The 16,956-nt window shown below is 42.4% G+C and overlaps 1 protein-coding gene across 1 annotated transcript in view; it reads left to right on the forward strand.

The window, feature by feature from the left end:
- Positions 1 to 16,956, forward strand: part of AGBL4 (ATP/GTP binding protein like 4) — a gene marked incomplete at its 5' end in the record, with an annotated part of 872,835 nt that overhangs the window by 770,439 nt on the left and 85,440 nt on the right. The window contains one exon of the mRNA XM_017743442.1: positions 5,727 to 5,879. Coding sequence (XP_017598931.1) covers positions 5,727 to 5,879 — 153 coding nt within the window. The remainder of the gene's footprint in view (positions 1 to 5,726; positions 5,880 to 16,956) is intronic.

Raw genomic sequence — 16,956 nt, forward strand, 5'->3', positions numbered from 1 at the left:
AAGGTCATGCAGAGTTAGTGGCACATCAGAGTTTGCAATTTGCTTCTGCAGGGACACTTAAAAGACATTGTCAGACTGTAAAGGTGTCCACAGAAGAAGCAAAATTGGCTTCATATCAGTGAGAGCAAGAGTGGTTCTAAACTGGCATGTTCCTTTCTCTGGAAGCAAGATGAGGAAACCTTTCTTTCTTAAGGTTTTTAAAAATAGTAATGCCTTTTCCTACTATTAATTTCTTGTGTAAATAATTGCTGTTGTTGCCATGGTGTTTACAAAGGTGAATGAGCAGGTGGTCTGTGAGATGATGAATGGAAGGAGAAAGATGTTGTCCCTATGGTTACAAAAGGGGAGTGGTATAAATCTGAAATAGTGCCTCTATTAAGGTGTGGCTTGCATTGTCTGAAAAACCCAGGATGATTCTGTAGGACTAACTTGTCAGAGGTTATAAAGGATGGCAGAGGAAAATGTGGAAGTATTTAATGCTTTTTTGGGGTGGCAGGGGAAATATGGGGAGAGGGTAGAGATAAGAAAAGTAGTTTGGGTAAAATTCATCTTACCAGGCATCCAAATCCAGGCATTTCAAGGGAAGTTTGAAAATATGTGCTATATCCAGTTTGAATTCCACCTCACGTTCCCTCGGACAGTCAGAGGAGACAAGTGCCCCACATGCCCAAAGAGCGATTCAAGGCACTGGGCAGAATTCAGTCGGGCTGAAAGGGGAAGGAGTGGTGCTTTGTAGCTGAATGCAGACTGCTGGCCATGTGATGCTGAATGGTAGGTTTTCCTTTATTTTCCATAGGAGCACATTGTGCCCCTGTGTTTTCTGGTGCCACCACTGTAAGCGTGGCCAAAATAACTCATCCTGAGGTAACGATGTGTGTATGTCAAAAGGGATGTCTTGGAGACCTGTGCAGAATTCTCTTTTGGGAGATCCTTTTGAGGAATTTTTCTTCTGAGACATACCTGAGGAAGCATCAAAGAGCCATTCTTCTGGGAATTTCTGAATGTCTTCCAAACGAAAAGGGGCAAACTCCTTCTGCTGAGAGAGCTGTTGAATGTCCATTTGCTGCAAACAGTGGTATAGCAGCAAGAGCACAAAGTGTGCCTGGAGGCTGTTCCCTTCCTTGCAACAAACGACAAGCCCTGGTTTTAGCAGCTGGTATAAAACATTGCAAGGAGTTTACCCCATCCCCTATATGAAACATTGGAGTGGGGAAGGCTTTTGGATGTGCCTCTCTCTAAACCAATTGCTATGCCCAAGAATTAATAAAATCCATATTGAAGTGACAGCTGGTGGACAGAGCTGGCTTCTTCCTGCATCACTTGTCTCTCTAGTGGCTCATGTTCTGGGCTCAATGCACATTTATGCTTTTATTACGGCGTTTATTGACTTCTATTTATTTATTTATTAAACCTCTGTTTTCTTAAGAATCATAATTGCACTGTTCAAAATCTACGTTTGGTCATACCAGCACTAGCTATTAACATAGTTCTTTCCTTTTACTCTTTAATTACTGACCTTCCAAAGGCATTCAGTGAAGGAAATGAAAATGAAGGCAGGTGAGAATATATATTCTCCAAACTTTATGTGGCACCATGAACTACCTTCTGTACTACTTTAACTATCTCCTCTCTTGACAATGGGAGTTCCTTTTTCTTAATTCACGATTTCTTTCATTTTCTCCACCCCCTAAATTATATGTACATTTCTCAAGCTGACAGAAACTTCAGACTGACTCAGTCGAGCAGTGGAAAGTGAGTGTCACAAAGATAGGGATTCAAATGAACTTTAGAACAGAAAATCGTTTGCCTGTTTATTTATACTGGGTTTGTATGGTAAGTGGCAAGAAGAGATAAAAACCACTCTTTTCAAGGAAGAGAATGTTGTTTTCCAAAGAAGTGGGGTTCAATCATTGACTCTGTCAGTCTAGTAAGTGATTTCTGTTTTGAGACACAGAGAAGAGAATGACCAAATCTGCCTTTGTTTTCTGGAACTCTGTAACCCGGGTCATCCAGGTAATTACAGCTTTACTTAAGAAACGCTGTGAGAGAGGAAAACTCTGCCATTGCTTGTAAGCACAAAGAAAAGACACTTGAGAGAATTAAATTGCATGATGACTTTTATAAGGCATCTGAATCGTTTTGCATTCCACCTCTAAAGCAGAAGATGATGAGTTTAATATCATATTGTAGGATGTAACTGGTAAGTCTCTCAGAAGGCAGCTGTGGCACCCAGAGATATTTGAGCCTAGTTTTTCATTATTTTCTGCATAAAGGCTGAAGCAATTGTGACTATGAGGCTTTGAATTACCTCTGAATTTATTCCCACTCTCACTCGCAGGTGCTGCAGCAAGAGAAGCCCTAATGGGGGTGGGTTGTGCTGTGTAGATACTGGCAGATACCCCTGGGGTATGGCAGCAGATAGCAGTGGGTTAAGTGTGTTTGCATGGGCTCATGTAAATGCAAACATACATTTATTTACTTCATTCTCCCACTAAAGTTCTCCTACCTCCAAGAGCAACAATTTCAGAAGGTGACCTCTCTGCTGACTTTGCTGAAATTGCCATCAGTAGGTGACATTATATATTTTATAACATGTTAATTCTGTGATCCTGCCTGAATTGCTGGAGATCAGTAATTATGTCAAAATCTTCCAGAGAACCTCAACTGAAATATAAAACTTTATTCCTTGCTTAAATTTGTTGTGTGGCAGTGGGGGAAACAGTTCCTACATGTAAAGCACCTATGAATATGTATGACTCTAAAGAGGGAGAAGAAATACCAACCATTATTGTTCAGGAGCATAGCATAATTCTTGTGAAGCTTGTGTGCAAACAAGTTGTCTACTACTTGAGGCACGAGGTGGTAACCCTTTAATGTCACAGAGACTGGGCTGTTATTGTCCATTTTAAGGCCAAAATAGCTTTGTGTCTGGGAATAAAGGGACTTTTTCCATTAGGAACTCATGTGTTATATCAACAATGCACTGAATTATTTTGTTCTGTAATGGAGAATGCTCAACGTGTTTCCCTTTGATAAAGTAATGAATGTGAGGAAGAGAAATGTGAAATACTGAAATGCTGTTCGGCTCACAGCCGTGTCTGGAAGTAGTACAACTAACCAGCAATGTTAAAAAACATGCTGAATAGGATGGACAGTTGCAAGTTTGGACTGAATTTAGTGCACAGGAATATGTGAAATAGAGATTTTTATATGTTCAGTGGGAGGATAAAGAACAAAGACCAGAAAAAAACCCTGTCAAATAATTATTGAGGGCTAACGTAAGAAATTACTTTTTAAATACCTTGAAATGAATGACTGGAAAAATGTTTTTGAACACTTGTTTGAGTGATGAGTTACCTGTTTAATGTCATGGCTGCCAAATAAGAGATCTGGAAGCTTAATCTTCAGGTGAATGTGACATCTGTGAAGGACACTCTTCCCTCACAGATAACCATTGCAACCAGATTATTTGAAAATAGTTTTGATGAACAAAAAAAATATCTTCAAAGAAATTTCAGCGCACCAGGAGACTTTCTAATATTCTCTGTGACACTTCTACCAACATTTTTTTTGAGTGAGGATCCTAGGAGAGCTTAGAAAATACTCCAGGGACGTTGTGTTAGAGTGGATAACTTGATAATTGAATACGAAGCTGAGGCTCAGGTCACTCATGTTCTGCAGGTGAATTTCTTGCTGGATAGCCTATGGAAAATTATCTTAGTAATCTGTGCCTCTGCATCTCTGTTTGTGGCCACCTTCTTCTGGAAACAGCTTGAAAACTATAAAGTACACTATGACACACCACAAATCCTGCAGTTTACACCAGCAATTTTATTTGTGTTAAGTCACAAATTATTCTAGTCTATTGTTATATATCTCCCTGTGCTTCTCAATTACTTTATGTTAGTAACTATGCTCCTATAAAGAATTCTGTCTGGTTGTTCTAAAATAAGTATGACTTAGGTCACTGACTTCTGTGTGAAGGACATTCATGCTTTACAAATACCCAGTTTAACTAGATTATCTGCTCACTTCATCAAATCACTGTTTTGAGACTCTACAACATGTTCTGTTTTATGGTGATATGCCAGTGTGCATCTGATCTCATCAAATTCTGTTTGTGATGGGGAAATTATCTCATGAAAATAGTATTACTTAATCTTGGTTTTAATTTCTGTTTACTTGGAGAGGAAGAAAATCCTGTGTGGTGTTTCATGCTGTCAATGCTAATCTTTCTCCTCAGTGCTGTATCTCCAAATAGCAGATGTGTGCTTTATTGTAGGGCTGGTCCTCCATAGCACAGCAGAATGTTTTGGCAGAAGAAAACAATTTATTGTATTAGAGTCAAACACAATCAAATGTTCCCTTCCCTATGAAGCGTGGTCAGATATTGATATTGCATTAGCTAACATTTTAACATAGCAGAGGCTTAATAAGGTACATTATTACTCTCTCTAGGCTGTTTAATTAAACTAAACAGTGGCTGTGTATTATACATTGGTTTTCTGCCAGGGGAAGGTAAATCTGTATTATATTAGTGTCACATGCCAAATGATGTTCTCCCTTCATCAGAGGTTCTTTAGAAGAGCTGACACTGCTGTCACATGAGCTGCATAATCCAGCCTGCCTTCCACTGGACTGTCCCATAGCTCAGTATGCTCCACCAGCCCGAGCAAGCTTTGTGTGTAGGAGAGGCTTGTGGCTGCAGAGCTTCATGTTGTATTTCAGTACAGGGATAAGCATCATCAGCATCATGCTGCCAACAGAGCTCTTCCCCATCCCTCTGTTGAGGCAGGGACATCTGAGCTCTGGGCACCAGGATGGCTCCAATGGCCCCATGCTGGCCAGGTGACAGGGGCGGGCTTGTCACGTCATTTGTTCAGGTCTGGAAGTTGTAAGGATTTGGGGAAACTGGGTAATCCAGTGGCATCTGCTCTGGTATCACTCTTTAGTGCTGGACAGTGCCACCCGCTGCTGCTGATGGTGCTGTATGCAGTGATCCAGGTGAACATTCCCTCTTTCCCACTTATGCCATGGGAAGGGTATGGGAGAGCAGGCACCTCTCTGCTATGGGGTCCTGCTGTCTTCTTTTAAAGCAGGAGTTGGTGCAGAATCCTGTAGGGAGCTACAAGCAGAGAGGCCTTCCAGGCACTTGCTTGGGAGAGTTGTTCTGTTGAGTTATGCTAGAAAGCAGAGGAAGACAAAACATTTGCAGTATTTCCCCTTATACACAGAAATAAACTGCACAGGAAATACTGGTGTCTTTTTTACACAATTTTGAGCCCGTTTCACCTGGCAGAAGGGAACATCTGCATAATTCAATGCAGAACTGTGCAGTGATGGCAAAACTTTGCCCAAATAATCGTGCTCTAGAAGTGGAAGGTGCATATTTTTATCACTGGCAGTAAGCCCTGTGATACTGTTCACAGTGAACGGTAACGTTGTGGCTCTGTTTTTCACAGTGTCCTGTGTAAAATGTTCCAATATTCTCAAAAAAAGCTAAAGAAACATCTGTCATGGTCCTTTGTTGTATTTCACATGCCCCCACAGGGAGGCAGGGATGGTTGGCTGCATCACAGTGAGATCTTTAGCGTGGCTCCCTGATGCTGGCACCATGGATGGGTTCAAGAATGGCAGGATTGGATTTATGGCAGGCTTCACCTGCATAACTCAGTTATGATTTATCTCATGCTGAATGTTTTGTTGTCGTTGTTTTCCCTCTACAGAAGATTAACCTGGAGTTCTATATTGACATCCATGCCCACTCCACCATGATGAATGGCTTCATGTATGGGAACATCTTTGAAGACGAGGAAAGATTTCAGCGACAGGCTATTTTTCCCAAGCTACTCTGCCAGAATGCTGAAGATTTCTCTTATGTAAGTCATGTGTTTCTTAATTAATTTTTTCCTAGTTTTCCTTTTTTTTTCCTTTATGATAAATCTCTGGCTTCATTCGATTGAGTGAATTTTATTTCAGTATGAATAAAAGGCTACTTAAAAATTTTTTTATTAGCTACCATCTTCCCTCTTATACTTACGTTATCCAGCAGTGGTAAGTTGTGATCTTATTCATGTTCTTGGATACCAACACAAACAGGTTCTTTGTCTTCTGTATATTAGCCTTTGGTTCTGAATTACTGAAACACCCTGTTTTTCTCAGATCTTTTGTCTTTTGAACAACTGGATCCACTTTATTGTTCCATTGTTTATATTAATTTGTCAAAGTTTTTACTTGTACACTCTAAATAATAATATGCTAGCAAATAGAAACAAAATTAATTAGCTTTCAAGAAAAGGTTAGAAAGGTCAGATAAACTGTGTTGGAAGTTGTGGCGAAGGGAATGTATGCTTTTGAAATTTTTTGATATTACCATAGAAAACTGTTCTGCAAGAAGATTTACAGCTGTCCAATACTTACAACTTGGAGCTTGGGAAAGAGGAAGCTGGGTTCCAGGAGCAGCCTGTTCTTACCCAAGGAGACCTCAGTGATTGAGTTTCTGGTCTGCACCTGGTTGTTTCAAAAGCACATTACAGATAAGGGGCATTCACAGATCACAACAATGAAAACCTGCAATTGATAGGAGTTGAGAGATTCTGTGCTTGAGCATGGGATTTCTCTCTGCTACTGTGGGAGATTAGGAATTCCTCTTAGCACAAGCCTTGGTTGACGAAGGGAAAATCTTTGAGAAGATGATGGAGGAAATAGAATCCAATAGCTAAATAAGCAGCACATCTCCCTTTTGACTCTCTAGCCCAGAGTTCCACCTAGGTGCTACTGGCACTGGGTACATTCAGCTTCCTCCTGACATCTTGTTGGTCTCTTGAGGCTGGAAGCTCTTCCCCTGCTATCTGTCCAGGCCATTCTTCCTAGGGCAGCTGTGCAGATGAAAGTGTTGGAAAAGGGACAGCCACGAAGTGTCTGACAGGTATGAAGTGTCTGACAGGTGTGAAGTGACTACATGTCCCCAAATAGGAAGGTCTGTTTTCTTGTTTCCAGCTCCAACCATGTGTGTTATGTGACTGGTTGGAAATATCAGGTGAAGAGAGGAAGGGAATCCAAAATCGGGGGGAAAAATGTGCTGAAGACTTAAAATAGTGTATGTAAATATGCCCTATTGCCCACTCAAAGGGAAGGGGGGAAGTGCATCATTAACATTACCAGGCTGGTGTTTGAAAGTGTGGGAATGGACCACTGTTGTTACTAATTAATTTTCCAAAGCTTCAGGAGGTCTCATTTACATTGTATGCTGCTGCGGCCATTTGTTGGGATTATAATACTTCAACAGCAGCACTTCAAGTGAAAACTGGCGGCTGCATGAAGTGTTGTCCATAATTGACTAGCTCCATGTCTTCACACAGCACAGAGACAATGTTCCATTATGTTATCCATTGACAGTATCATTGAAAAGATTACTCTCCTTAAAGCATCTGTCAACCTTGATTGATTTACAAGGGACAAAGCACTGAAAAGATTTGAAGTGCGGGTACAATTTTTGCCACCGTTTAGCATACATAATGGTTCTCCTTTGATGTCAAAAGCTCATCTTCTATTAATAATGCAGAGGGATTTTGAATGCAGGCTACTTGTATGGAGTTCCACACTAATAACCTACTTGCTGTGAAATGGGATTCACTTTGGAGAAGCAGTCATTTGGGTTTTACATGTTCGGAATGAATCCCAACTCAAAGGGATTTCTTTCAGTGCTCTGCATGATTGCAGCTGAGCCCGGCACGGGTTAGGGAAAGCAGGCAAATCCTAGTCTGCTCCTCCAGCCGAGAATCTGGCAGGAATCACGCAGCCAGATGCAAAAGAGCATGAACAACAAGCCTAAGATGATGCGATCAAATGCCTTGTGCCGTTTTGTCTGGCAACCTTCTATTAATATACTTCAGAGTGCATTTCATGCCTGGGCTGCTTTCTTCACCTGTCATTTCCAATAGGCCTTTTTATTTAAATGACAGCATCCAAGGGAGATTGGTGATTAGAGTAGGGGGTGGATAGGGGATTTGTACCCACACGCCTGTTGTAGGACCAAAGGAGAGTCACTCAGTGTCTCTGTGCCCTATCTGTTAGGAAAAACACTTGACCCACAGCTCTCTGGAAGGCTGACTGTGGTTCGCAGGCATAAGTTGTGAAAGGGACCAGAAATTCCTCATTTTTACATGACTTCAGGAACACAGGCTTGCCTTTGGCTTAGCTGTCAGCATGTGAAGAGGAAAGTGAAAGAAGAGCTAGGGTGTTTTGCTCACACATAAATACATGAGACATTCTTAGGCAGCTGCCTGGGCAAAAGGGACAAAATCTATAAGGAAAACATTTTATATTTTCAATGTTTAAGAAGGATATTTTTAAACACTGGGGAGTAAATATAATCCATATGAAAGCTCTAGCAGTGAAAGCTGACAAGCTCTTTTGAAAAGCTGACTCATTGGGTTTTAGGAGCAGCTGTTGACACCATGTCTGAGTGCATTACACATCAGCCACGGCTTGGAGTAGTTGCAGTTTTTGTAGGGATGTTCTTCATTTGACCTTTCTTGTTTGGCAGAGTGGATTAGTCATAAGGACCAGACACAAGCATTTGAGCATTTCAAGAACCTGCTAGTCTTAGGGGTGGCTAATTTTGACCTTTGTGACAGTATGAGAGGAGACCATCTGTTCTCTCTGGTTCATTTAAAGGAAACAACTGCAGCCGATCTTGGGTGGCTTTATCACTTTGCAAAGATTGCTTTCCTTTGCAGTTAAAGATCAGCCAGAGGCACTTGGCCTGATCTGGTCAGTTTGGTTTTTTCTTTCCTTTGGACTCTGAACTGGTGGCACTTGGGATACATTTGAATTCTCATGTCATTTTCTTGTATTCGACCTCCCAGCAGAGAAGCTTCCTTAGAAACACTGTTTGACCTTTGTGTGCCAGGGTTAGCCAAAGGCCCTGATACCAGCTTAGGGTCCCATTATGTTGGGCACTGGTAACTGCTGAGAAAGTCCACAACCCCAAGAGCTTCCAATCATGCTGAAAAAGACATAGAAAGTGGGTGAGAAGTTATTTGCTTGAAGAAATTGGAGAATAAAACTTGGATGTCCTAAGTGACAGACTTATTTCTTTGTCATCAGTTCCCCGTTTTATATCATGCTCACACTCAAGAATGAAGTTTCTAGACAACAATCCACCCAGTTTCCTTTAGGGAAGCATGTTGTTAACCCCAGTGCCATAATGCTGTGACCTAAAACATGTTTTAGAGACTATCATTGTCTCAGCAATATGAGAAGATGCAGATATGGAATGATTTGCACTAGCACTTTTTGTGGTGGTTAGCACTTTTTGTGGTGGTTTTTTGTTCAGATATCAAACACAGAGCAATGAAGAAAAATATTTTAATCTCTTTCTATTTTCTGCTGCCTTTCTTTGATCCACAATCTCCAGGTCTGCTGTTCTCATTTTCACAGCTACCCCCCACCCAAGCTTTCTCAGGGAAGACGTGTTTGTTCCAGCAAACCTCCTCCCATCTACCTATGGCAGCCACTCTGGGCTGTTATGATTTACCCTGGCTGAATACCTCCCTCTGAAGGCAGTTGTGGTGCAAGTGCCTGAGGCAGTAATACAAACATTGAAGGATCAAATCCCAGTAATCTGTTCTGAAATAACAAAAAACCAGCTTGTGTTGCACGTGTTGCACATGGGAAGAGGAAGCAGTAAGAAAGTTGCCCGCAATTTATCCTGAAGTAAAATCATACTCACTGGCGTCAGCACTTCCTAAGTGCCTCTCTGCTGTTTTGGTGAAAAAAGACTCTTGTCCCAGAAAGGCAAAAGCTGCTGTGTTCAGGTAGGTTTTGTTAACATCATGCAAGCTTAACAGATCTACTCAGAAATCTCTTAAAACCTGAGCACAACAAATGATCCTGCCTCCCTTTTTGTAGTCTTGTTCCAAGGCATATCCAGGAAGACAAATATAGCTATTATATGCTTTAGCACCCCTCTGGGATGCATTTCTGCTTGCTGCCTCTTGGACGTGTTGCTCCATAAATTTATTTATTTATTTATTTGTTTGTTTGTTTATTCTGGAGGCTGGGTGAGCCAAGACAGGAAATGTGTTTCTGGTGGCACAGGGAACAGACTGTAAAGTCTGTCCTTCTGAGTGTTACAGGCTTTGGTCTCACAAGAACTCTGCCTTTTGGAGAGTCTCAGTGAAATGAAATTGTTCCATTATGTTGTGCTGCACCAGTTCACCCCTCCTTGTATGCTGAGGATTGAATTTGTATTGCAAAGAAAAGAAGAAGGAGACGGGGGAAGTGTTGGAACAAATGGATTTCCTTTTAGTACCTTCTTGCCTTGTTGTTTGTGCATATAGGAGTTGACAGTACCTTCTCCATCCCCACACAGGCAGAAATTTAGAATGTACACAGAAGAAACAAGTTTTCATAGCAATTTTATGGTGTATTTTCAAAGACCATCATTACTCTTACCTAATGTCAACAGCCTCCCAGAGCAGCAGCAATGAAAGGAGCTGCTGTAGATTCTCCTGCAAGCTTCCTCTCCTGCAGAGCACCACAAATTCCCTCAGCTGGGACAAACTGTGCTGGGAAGGAAGGGCAGGAAGCTGGTTAAGAACTGGACACCTGTCCCCCTGGAAGGATATCTTTTTGGGTATTACCTTTTTAACCACGTGATATTTTAACATATGTAGAATACAGGTCTGGATCAGAGAACTGTCCTGGAGCAGTGAGGGAGCCAAGAAGGAATGTGAGCAATGGGAAGCATTGGGTTGCTCTGGGAGCAGCAATCTGTCCCTCCTTAGGAAGGTTTTGATCCCCTGATTTAGGCCTCCAAGTGAGAAGAACTTCTCTTTGCCACAGAGCAAAGCACTTTTTTCTGCAGACTATTCAAAGCAACTGGGTGCATGATGGCTGTATTTTCCTTTTTGCTTCTCATTGTCCTAGTTTTCTGTCATTTGTATAAATGATTATGAAAGCACTCCCAGGAGACCGTGCTCACGCTCATGAAAGTATTGTAAAGAGAAGCATTGCAGGCTATTGCTGGAGGCTATTTTATTGTATATTTTGAGGAAACGTCTCGTTTTTTACTGACAAATGGAGAAAGTGAGAACTCCAGGGACCTGAGTTATTTTCTAAACAGTGTGATTATTCTATAGGGCTTAGACTAGGAAACGCCACCATTGGCATCTTTGGGGGAGGATGTGCTCTGAGAAGCAGAGGCTGCTATTAGCAAAAAAAAATGGGGGAAGAGCAGACCTTTTCTTCCTTATTAACCTGAAGCACTTTCAGATCCCCTCTTTGTGTATATCACTGGTCACAGCTTGGGTTGGCTCTTAAAAGGGAGATAAGTTCCAGGCTAACTCTGGTTAATGGGTGACAGGATAATGTTTGAGTGGGTGACATTGTCACTTGCAGTTAAGCAAACTTCTGGTGATGGGGTGATGCAGACTCACTAAGGGAGGGGCTGAGAAGACCTGAGGAAGGATGTTTTGGGATACAGCACACTCTTCGTGTGTGTGCCCAGAATGGCAGATCCAGTAGCAAAGAACTCTGACTTAGGTTTGCTTTCAGGATGGGGTAGAATCTGCCTCCTCCTCTTGTTTTTTCCAAGTAGGCTGTGATGGGCTACCCAGCTCTGTGGGGAAGCCCTTGTCTGGCTCTCTGAAGGTCTCAGGCAATGCCACCCTGCTTTGTTTGGCTGCAGGTGTTGTTTAAGGAGCTCTCTCAGAAGAGCTGCTGGTTTGATTTGGATTCCAGTCGTGTTAGCTGCTGTGCTAAAGCCAGTGAGCTCAATAAACAACTTCAGAGCTGTAGCACCCGGGGAGGTGGGAGCCAGGAGCACAATCAGTTTCGGTGCACGTGGGGAAGGGTTCTGGGGAATGTGAAATGTGGGGACAAATCTCTGCACTGGTGCTGCCAGTGTAACTGGTGCAAGGTGCAGACACCTCCATCAGTCCTGGAGCTGTAGAGCAGGGCATGGATAGTAATGAGCAGTAAAAAGTGCAGCTATTGTACTTCTCGCAGGTGAACAGCTGAAACCCTGAAGCATGAAAGCCAGTTACTTTTCTAGCTGCAGAATTTCTTAAAAAAAGAGAACTAATATGGTACTTTTGGTCTTGAGGCATAAACTGAGAGCTTATAAAGCTCTCTCCTTCCAACCTCTCTGCTAATGACCATGCAAATATGTGTTTTTATCAGGAAACTTAAGCAGGCATGACTGAAAGACACTTGGGAGGGGGAAAGATCTGGTATTCCTTCACTGCACATTAGAGGGAAAATGAAGCCCCTCAGGGAGCAAATGTGTGTGTGGTGACAATGTACCTTTAAACTGTTATTTCTCTGAGGAGATTTGCACTTTAAAGCCTGAGAATGTGGTGCTAGGCAGGTTGTGTTCATGTTACTCCTACAACAGTGATGCTACTTCTAAGAAAGGGTGGTTGCTCTCTGCTTTCCACTGAGCAGGAGGAAGAAGGCAAAAAGAGGGAGTAGAATGGTTAAAAATCTCTTAGGACTTGAGGCTATTTGGCCTTCAAGTTTCAGTTTTAGGCATTCTCACATTCTAGGAGCAGGTCAAACTGTTCCAGATCTCCTCTGCATGCCTCTCCTCAGATTTCTGCAAAACAAACTCAGTATCAGAGAATGTTCCCCAGCTAAACCCAAATTTTGCTGCCCATCTCAGTGTTTCCTACCAGGCACAGAAATTATGAAACAAAATGCTGTCAACTGCAGAGCCTTCTCTGAGAGTGAGTGAGCCCTGTTCACAGGAATATCAGTCCAATCTGCCTGTTCCCAAGGGATCTGGAAAAGCTTCAAACAATGGAATTCCTCTTTGAAATGATCCTGAACTTTTCTAAACCTCCTCTTCCCAGACTTCAGTAGTCACAATTGATTTTGAGATGAAACAAGTTTTCTTCCTGTGCATCAGAAACACGGCTAAGCTGCAAGGTGAGATGAATCGTGGAATAATTTTGAGCTCTGTTCCCATTTCATCACACCTCTGCTCCCAGAATCCTTCCTCTTTGCCTGCTACCTCCTTCAGATCAGCTGTCTGCTTTGGGGATTTATGCTGACTGTGGCTTGTCAAATAAATTGGACGAAGCCTGCCTGGTAGCAGCCTCCCAAATGCCGTAATTTCCAAGTCTCCAGACCCAGTTGGCATGGAGCTGATGATAGTCTATCACAAAAAAAAAACCAACAAAAAACCCAAAAAACCACCCCAAACCACACTAACACATCTACTTTCCAGTCTAGTAATAGACTTAATGGAGCTGGTGAGAGGTGGGTGTGATGAGAGAGTTAAGTTGGCCTTTGAAGTGAGAAGTTTGCTCAGTGCTTCCAGAGAAGTAAGGAGGTAAGTTTTGCTTGTAAAAGAGTTTGGTGGGCTACCAGCTGCAAGAATGGCAGGGTCAAAGCAGCTGGACGCATCATGGCAGGAATCAGCTCTACTCACATCAGGAAAGCAAGCTGCCAGTTGCACCTGTTTAAAGCTCCCTGTGGAGGGGCAAACAGAAGAGCCACGGTTTGTAATATTGCTATTTGCAACCTTCCATGGCAAAGATTCCAAAGCCAGTGCATTTCTGTGCTCTCTCTCTAACTTTTGCAGCCTTCAATAAAGTGTTCTAGAAAATGAGAGTGAGTGAGTTATGGCTGATACTGTAAAACTGCTCTCTGGGATGGATTTGGCACTGTCTGGGCTCCAGTTCATTTCCCAATGGCACGTCTATTCTTCCTTGATGACAAGTGTGCCATTCCTTTTTTCTAGAGCACTAACTTTTTTATTACCACTTTTTTTGCCACACTGGGGCACTGAGTTGAGGGCTCTTAGAGGTCAGACCTGCTTTGGAAAAAAACCTTTTCGTCTATGAGGGCAGCAGCAGCAGACAGCTCTGGTGAGGTTATGAGTCCTGATTGCACTTGGCCATTGCTGCTGTTAATCAGTGAAGAACATGAAACAACTTGTATGCATAATCCCAGCTTACCCCAGTAGGTAAACTGTTCATTTCTTAACCAATGAATGAGCAAAATGTGGGCAGTTTTTCTGGGTTTGGAGTGGGGTTTTTTAGGAGTAGTTAGGCTCAGTTGTGAAACACAGCTATGGAAATGGCATAGGGTGACCCAGCATATTTCTAATTATGTGTTGTGATATGAAACCATTCTCTAATTATGAATCCTCTTGGTGGTTTTGTCTCTGCTTTTCTCCAAGAAAGATTTCTAACATCATTCTCTGATTCTTGAGCATGCAGTTGTACATGCTACATCCTTTTGTAGAACACTTCCTGGACCTATATCATCTGCATATATCAACAACTTTAAGGAAGATCTCTTTATTCTGAGTTTCATGCAGATACTTTGTGTGTGAGGAGAAATGATCTTCTGGGAAAAATTCCTGTGCACACTAGAGCTCAGATTTTTGAAGATGTATGCAGTTTGCTACTTTCTTCCACAGGCACATCCATAATCAGTTGTGTTGCAGGAGATGTGAACAGCTGGTAAAATCTATCTCTTGGATTTCGGGAACCTCCCTGGACCTTGCTATGCCAGAAATTCATCTTCTGCATTCTGTCAAAGCCTGGGACCAGATTTCTGAGTGGTTGGCATTTTTCTGAGTGATTTGTACTTTTTTTATTTTCTTTTCTTGCTGGGTTGGAGGAACACCTTAGGGTTGGTCAGAAATGATGTGGAGTGCATACCCTGGATCCCACGTTAGGAGCCTGGCAAGGTCTGACTTGCACTGTGATCATACCTTGCTCCTTTGTTTCTTCATGTGTTGAGCAATTTCAGAAGATGACAAAGATTCATTCCCCAGCAAGTTCTGGATGAGAAAGTCCCTTTGTCCTGCTGTCAGTGAAAGGTAGAATGAAGCTCCCATCCATCACTGGCTGGACACAGCCTGCTTGATAGTTCATTCCTTTTTGTCATACCTTCTTCTACTCAAAAGTGGATCCAGTTTTACTGGGGCTTGCCTCCAGTTTTTCCTTTTGTGCAACCTGTGGTTTTCTGATGCTGAAGCAAGACAAGTCCCCTCTGTGGTCAAACACACTGAGGAGGAGGTCCCACCATGCTGCACCTCTCAGATTCCAAGCCCATCAGGTCTACAAAGGGTGGACAGGGGCAAATTCAGTTTTAGATGTGTGAGAAATGTGCTGTTCTCCCTCTTCACCCTTTGGAGCCGCTCTTGTGACTGATAGAGGCACTCAGAGGCAGTCAGCACCCTGCTGAATTTGTGAACATGGACTGCCCAAGGCATTCATTCCAGTCGTTGTTAGAGGGAAGATGGAGCAGTGCTGAGAAGCCAAGAGTATCCCTCAGCCCTGTGGGAGCTGCCCAAGCTGTTGAGCTCACAAACTGGCTACCAGGGGGCTGAATTCACTGAGGAGAGACACTGTGGGATAGAGTGTCCTTACCAGCCAAGGAACAGGCACTTTGAGAGGTCTGACCAAGGGCCAAGATTTTTTTCTGCTTTGAAACCACTTGAGAAAGAATTTACATATGATTTTTTTTCTTTCTTTCTTATTTCCTTCCACACATCTTTGTCTTCTGCAGTGTCTGAATAAGGACCAGTTGGTTCACAAATGTCTCTGTACTGTCTGGCTGTTCAGGGTTCCCACTCTTGCCAGTGGGGAAATTGGTCACACAATTTCACATTCAGCACAGCACGGGGAGGAGGAACGAAATCTGGTAGGGAGGCCTGGGGAGGCTGCCGCTAATGCCTGAGGTGTAGAGAGAGGGTCAGCACACCTTGAGGATCCCAGAGGTATTTGATATCTGTTTTTCTGGTGAGTTTCTTCCCACCAGAAAGTAAGGGAATCCTTCGCCCTTCCTTCTCTGCTCTTTTAACACTGGATTTCTTGGCAGCTTCTGATTCTGTGGATAGGTATTTGTTCACTGAGTTTTCTCACACCAGCTGGGAAGCAAAGTCCTTCTGTGAGCTTTAATGTATCTGTGTGTTTTAATAATGCATTACTGTTGATTTTATACAAATATCACTATTTAAGAACTTCAAAGTCTTTGGTGTTCCCCCCACCCTCCAGACTGTACTTCTCGCTGCTGCTGTTGCTAACACTCCCATGCGTTTCAGCCTTGGAGAAATAAATATTTGTTTAGCTGTTCTCCTGCTGTGCCTGCTCAGTGCATTTGTTTAATGATGACTTCAGTTCAGCTCTGCAAGGGGTTTAGGGAAATAGATTCTCCCAGAAAAGCAAGAGACTCATTTGCAGACAACTTTTCCTGTGTTCTTTCCCCCCTCTTGCCACCCCAACCCCTTTTTTCCCCGGATTAGGGTTTGATTAAATAAATGTGCATGGGCAAAACTCCAAGATCAGCTGTGGTGAGGAGTCAAAGTTTTGCCTATTGTGGTTTTTTTCCCACACCATTTATCTTGACCTAAAACAGGAGCAGAAGGTTAGACTCAGCATGTACCTGCTGCTCTTTCTTGTCATTACCTAAATTTTCTTTAACCTGTAATTTTCTTTTTTCTCCTCTAAAATATCAAATCACATTTTGGTTTATAACATTTGCTCGAGAGCCAGGCCCAAGCTGCTGTTTCAAAACTTGTATTTGTCATGTTCTACCCCAACTGTCCTGAGTGAAATGAGAGATTATAGCTTTTACTCAAGACACCAAGTTGGCCTATGTCATCAGATTTTTTTTTCAGAATGAGGACAATGGTAACCTTCAAAATCTACATTTGTGCACCTAAATGAAGGTTTGGCTTTTTATTCCTGGAAATGCAGTACCACTTGGCAAAGAAATGAACATAGGATTTTATTAATGCCATTGCCATTTCAAGTAATTTTGTACAGCTGAAACTGAAACTTCTATTAAACAAACATCCACAAACACACACAAAAAAAGGAAACCACCCATCCCTACAAAAACAAAACCCAAAGCCCTAAGCCCCACAAAACAGAATTATAAAAATTCAAACTCTGGAAAGTTCTAAATTTTGATTTTGCTTTGTTTTGG

The sequence above is a fragment of the Corvus brachyrhynchos genome, unplaced genomic scaffold, assembly GCF_000691975.1.
Source record: "Corvus brachyrhynchos isolate BGI_N302 unplaced genomic scaffold, ASM69197v1 scaffold48, whole genome shotgun sequence".
Lineage (NCBI taxonomy): Eukaryota > Metazoa > Chordata > Aves > Passeriformes > Corvidae > Corvus > Corvus brachyrhynchos.